Source organism: Hyperoodon ampullatus, assembly GCF_949752795.1.
Source record: "Hyperoodon ampullatus genome assembly, chromosome: 16".
NCBI classification, from domain to species: Eukaryota; Metazoa; Chordata; class Mammalia; order Artiodactyla; family Ziphiidae; genus Hyperoodon; species Hyperoodon ampullatus.
Genome location: NC_136929.1, coordinates 75,209,937 through 75,215,496, shown reverse-complemented (window position 1 = coordinate 75,215,496; position 5,560 = coordinate 75,209,937). Strand labels below are relative to the sequence as shown.

Sequence of the window (5,560 nt, the reverse complement as noted above, 5' to 3'; positions counted from 1 at the left end):
TCATAGATCTCACACACTTTGTATTTAAGTAGGCAGATAATTTGTGGGAAATGGAGCTAAAAGAAGTCCTTAACAGTCTACATTCCATTGTTGTTATTAGGTGAAATAACACAAATCTATTTCCTCTTGCAATTACTCAAAATGCTATAGGGCTAACGGAAGCATGAAAGCATTAGTACGGAAGCACAGTGGCCCAAGTAACACTGCCCAGGTAATGCAGACACTGCAGTCAGGCTGTCTTTGTGTAGAGCTATTGAACTGACTGACAAATTCAGGGCCAACAGTCGATGTGACTTTTTCCTATAGAATTTGGCCAACTCTGACTAAAGGGACTTAATCAACCAAGTATCTCAGAAACACAGATACACAGGAAAGGTGTCAGCAGCCCACATCCAATCCTTTCCTTTAAAAATCAGCAAATATGGCCAAATTAGACAATGCATTAATATTGGGTTGGCCAAAAAGTAACATCTTACGGAAAAACCTGAACAAGCTTTTTGGCCAACCCGTAACAATTGGAATGTAAATCCATTAAAATCCTAGGAAACAATCTCCATGAGCATGAATGAGAGAAAGTAGCCCTTGGTACAAAAAGGCAACTACCATCCCTTGTCTGTGGTTGGAAAAGGTTAAGACACACCTCCCTGGACTGGTCTTGATTTCCCATCAAGTGATTGAGGCTATTTAATTCGTTGCCTGAATCCTTCATTTGACTGGTGTGGGTGGAATTCTTAAAGATAGAGTTAAAAAAAAAAAAACATGGAAAATATATGGAAAAAAGAACAAAAAAGAAAATAGTTTAAATCTTGCATAAGTGGTTCACTGACAGGCAGGGGGAAAATAAAGCAAACGCTGCTGACATTTTCCTTTACTTATAAAAACCAAGACACAGCACAGTGGTGTAAATGCAGAAATAAGTCCCAAAACTGTGAAAACAAAAATACTTTGTTCCAGTGCTTACAAAATAGATAAGTAGGTTGCCTTTACTATTACAATATCCTCATGAGTCCTTCAGGGCCTCCTACCTTCCCTGTGCAACTGAACAAGTGAACAGATATAACTCTGCCATGGATTCATGCAGGGGAGACCCTTCTAACCCCTGCAAGAAGATGCACAGGAAGAAAATAAAGATCCTTTGTTTCACAGCTAGGAATAAAATGCATGTTCTTCCCATTCACTGGCGGGTAATGAATGTATCTGGAGTCTAAGTAGTACTATCAGCGTTGAATCACATTCAAATCCCTTTCTCAAGACAGAACTAATTTCTAAAGCATCTCCAAGTGTACGGTGAACGCCTTTGTCTGTTAGTTGTACACAGCTGAGTGCATGAGCACGTGTGAGTGTGAGCTGCTTTATGAATTCCTGGTGGTGTATTCAGAGTGCTTAAGGCTATGTCTGCCTTAAGACTTCATCTACAGACATAAGGAAATTAAATATTAAAACACTACTTTAAAATCACATTAAGGATCTGACATGACACAATAAAAGCCAGTAATCTGAATAATAAAGAAATTTAGCCAATCTCTACCACCTCTTCTAATTGAATCACTGCACATTTAAAATGGGGAACAACTTGCTTTGTGCTACTGGCCCGGATCTGTATTCCTCTGATATGTTTCTTTTGTTACTCCTTTCATATTATTAAAATAAGTTTTCATATACTTAACTTGCCTTTTTCTTTCCTTTATAAAACAGAAAACGAACTTAAAAAACGGGTACTACCAGTTCATTACTCAGGGAATCTCTCTGGAAAATGAGAGTTAGAGAGAAGTGTGCGTGTCTTTTACATGTGTGTAGTTTCACTTGAATATGTGTAACCTTCCCGATACTGTGAATCACCTCCTAGTAGAAGCTCTGGTCTTTTGATTAAATACACTAAAATACATTTCAAAGAGGATATTCTATAATCATTAGACCCTAAGAGCATTCTAGGAGCGGCTTCAGTTTATCATTCAAACTATCGAGGCATATGTTAATGCTTTCTGAAATAAATATTTCATCTAAAATAATAGAAAACACACATATAAGTCAACCACTTTTCAAAAATAATCTTGGCACACAATGTTTATGATACATAAGCTTCCCAGTGTCATATTCTGAACATATGTGGCTCAGTCCTAAGTCTATAAAGCAGAAGTCAAATGACAGGAAAAACTACATTTTCTATTGTTTTTCTTTATGTGTTCCTCGTTCTGGACTCCCCATACTGAGAAACGGTTGAATCCAAAATTTTTATAACCAAGGTAAAATCTCTGAAAACCAGGGTCTGGGGTGAGAAACAGACTCTTAACCCAAGACAAGGCAGAACCATTCCTTTGGGACATCAACACAATAGATTTTTTTTCCTGCACTGAAAGCCAGAGAACCCACATAAAACAAAAACAGAATTGCTTCCGCTTAGAGTACATAAAAGACCACCAATGGTTTGGGAACGGTTATCGTGTCTAGCTATAAAACCAGATTTTAAACTCGAGGTTACTGACAGATTATAAAAGGTTGACAGCTGGATAATCTGTAAAATATGCATCATCTACACATGAAAAGGTTACAGTTTATAAATGCTAAAACACTGTGTCTGTTGGCATTTAGTGCAATCTTTCCCTGATCTTGATCTCTGCACTGGGTGGAAAAAAAAAGGGAGGGAAACCTGCTCTGCTGAGCATTTTTTTCTCTCCAAACAAATGATCTAAATAAACCCACCAAATCCAAATTCTCCTTGATCGTCCTAGTGGTAGATAAATACCTATTTGCATACCTAGCAACTGAAAGTACCGGGGTTTCTGCCAATCAGTGATGCTGCCGCTCATCAGGTAAATTACCTGACTCAGCTTTGTAGGTGTTTTCCACACAGTGATACAGCAAAGGGTCCTTTTTTTTTTTTTTTTTTTTCTTCCTGGAAAGGAAAAGGAAAAGAAGGAAGGAAAGTGTCAGGAAGAGGAGGGCTCCTCTGATTCTCCCCATGGTTCCTGCAGGCCAGCTGGACACCGGCACAGCCAAATATCATGGCGTGACGCTTCCTTAGATTGGGTTAAGTTCTGCTTTCTGCAAAGGCAAGTAAAGGTGACTTCCTAGCGTTCAGTGCATTAAAGAAAAAAGAAAGAAAGGAAAAAAAAGATTTTTAAAAAGGTAAAAAAGAAAAAAAAAGTGCTTGAAAAGAATTCTCAGGGACTTATCTGGAGGGGAAATCCCGCGTGTGGCATCCCCTGCCTGGTGTATTCTGCCCCTGCTGGCGACACAAAGACCTCCTTGGTCCAGGCTCGGAGCAGGGACGGTCCGAAAGGCCTTTCTCTGAGGGGTGCAAAACTTGCCGCAGTGGTTTCCGGGGAAAGTTGTGTTCCTCGACAAGCGGCCCCTCCACCTCGGCCTCGGAGACCTCACAACTTTTTGGCACTGTCATGGCACGCCGCGGCCCGGAGGGTGGTCCCGGCCAAGCCCCGGCTGCTGACCCGGCGGACCAGCACTTTGGACACCGGGATTTTGGTTCTGGGCAGCTCGCTCCTGGCTGGTTGCTGGTGCACCACCGCGTGGCTGGGTGGAATGTTCGCGAGGTGCTTGATGCTGATCGGGATCTTGGAGTCCTTCGGCAAGCTCCCCGGCGTTCGCAGGGCACAGGTGACGGTGACCGGAGACACGGGCTTTAACCGGGACGGGCAGGACGTGTCCTCGGTGGCGGCGGGCAGGGCCGCGGGGCTTCCATCGGGCTCGGCGTAGAGGTCGTAGAGCGCGTCACCGCTGTCGCTGTCCCGGGGGAGGCCCGCCTTCCTCACACCGCCGCCCGAGCCGTCCTCCCGCGGCCCGGGGGTGGGGGAGTCCCAGTAGCCCTCGTCGCTGTTGGGGACGCCTTCCTGCGGCTCCTCGTCCGGGTGCTTGGGCTCCTCCTTCGGCTGGAGCTCCGTGGGGAGCCGGTGCAGCCTCCGGCGCTTGACCGAGGACGCGTCCTTGGCCCCCTCGGCCCGCCTGGCGTCCTTGGGGGTCTCGGGGACTACCTGCGCTTCGGGCGCCGCCGCCGCCGGGGCCGCCCCCTGCTGGGGCCCCGGGCCCTGGTCCTCGGTCTGGGAGAGCATGTCCCAGAACTCCTGCAGGTACGAGTCGTCCGCCTCGGCCGGGCTCGCCATCTCCTCCCCGCCTCCCTGGTAGGCCACCACGCCGGGGGGCTTTTGGGCGGGGCCCGGCTGGCCCGGCGCGGGGGCATGCCTGGCACAGCTGGGCCCTGCCTCGTCCTCGGGGTCTGCGATAATATCTCCGCAGCCTGTAAGAGAGTCAAAGCTTTTCAGTGAAGTCACGTCAGAGAACATCAGACAAATACGATCGGCCGATGGGTCGGAGGGCGGATCGACCGAAGAAGGGTCGGGGGCGGCGGGCGCGCGGCCGCCTTCGGAGTCGGGCCGGGGCGCAGTCTCGGCCGGCGCGGCCTCGGGCCCCGCGGCGTCCTCGGCCGGCCGGCCCTCCCCGGCGCGCGGCTCGGGGTCGGGCTTTGGGGGCGCGCGGGGCCGCTCGGCGCGCCCGGGTCCCGCGGCGCCCTCTCCCGGGGCGCAGGCCGGCTCCGGCTCCCCCGCCGCGGGCTCACCTGCTGGCTCCGGCTCGCGCGCGGCCGCGGGCGCCTCCTCCTTGACGCACTCCAGGCTGGCGGTAAGCGACCCCGGCCGCGCCAGGCTGCCCGGGGCCCCCGCGCGCCCGGCCGGTGCCGCATCCTTGGGCCGCCGGTCCTTCCTGCGCCAGCGCACGCCGCCCAGGAGACCCCGCAGCCCCCGCTTTTGTCTGCCGCCGGCCTTGCCCGCGTCGGCCTGCTCCGCCCCGCCGCTCTCGGGCCGCCCGTTCTTCCGCAGAAGCGAGAAGAAGCTGTGCGACTTGGCCACCGAGCCGCCGGCCGCCGGGCCCGCGCCGCCCGGGCCCGCCCTGGGGGCCGCGGGGCCCGGCCGCGCCCCGTCCCCGCCGCCCGCGCGCGGCTCCTCGCGGCGGCCGCCCTCCAGAGCCAGAGCCTCGGCCAGCCCGTCGTGCGTCCGGCTCCGCACCAGCCCCGCGGGCCCCGCGCCCTTCCCGTCCCCTTTGTTTTTGACCCCGAAGATGCTAGGCATCGCGCCGCCCGGCTTCCTCTTCTTGAACAGTTTGAAGGCGGCTCTGTTAATCTTGCCCGACGGCGGCTCGGCGGCCGGCGGCTCGGCGGCGCGATCACAATGCAAGTCCATGTCTGCCGCGAGGGTCCCGGCCGCGGCCCGCGCCTTCCTCCGGCGGCCCCCCGCGGCCGCGCGCCCGCCGCTGACAGCCGCGCCGCGCCCGCCCGTCTCCATGGCGACGCAGCAGCCTGGCGTCAGCGCGGCCGCGCCAGCCCGCTGTCAGCCGCGCTCTAAATCAACCGGAGCCGCGCCGCCGCCGCCGCCGCGGGAGGAGCGCGCAGAAAAGACCATCTCCCCTCCCGCCGGGGCTTATATAACGCCCTAACCCACTTCGCGTCCGGCTCGGCTTTGTGCTGCAGCTCTTCTGCGGCGAGAGCGGGCGGCGGAGCCTCCTCGAGCTGACTGCAGAAATTAGAGCCGTAACCTTGCAATGCAAATTCCATCCA

At 53.2% G+C, this 5,560-nt stretch overlaps 1 protein-coding gene across 2 annotated transcripts; it reads right to left on the bottom strand.

Moving 5' to 3' along the window:
* Positions 1 to 3,374: 3,374 nt before the first annotated feature.
* On the bottom strand, positions 3,375 to 5,288 carry AMER2 (APC membrane recruitment protein 2; the record flags this gene model as incomplete). Of its 2 annotated transcripts, XM_079721858.1 has the most annotated exons (2): positions 3,375 to 4,249; positions 4,568 to 5,288. In XM_079721858.1, the coding sequence occupies 2 exons, from the start codon at positions 5,286 to 5,288 to the stop codon at positions 3,375 to 3,377; spliced, it is 1,596 nt and encodes a 531-aa protein (XP_079577984.1). The 2 variants fall into 2 exon arrangements, with proteins under 2 accessions (XP_079577984.1, XP_079577983.1); XM_079721857.1 differs by having other exon boundaries at positions 3,375 to 5,288.
* Positions 5,289 to 5,560: the final 272 nt, after the last annotated feature.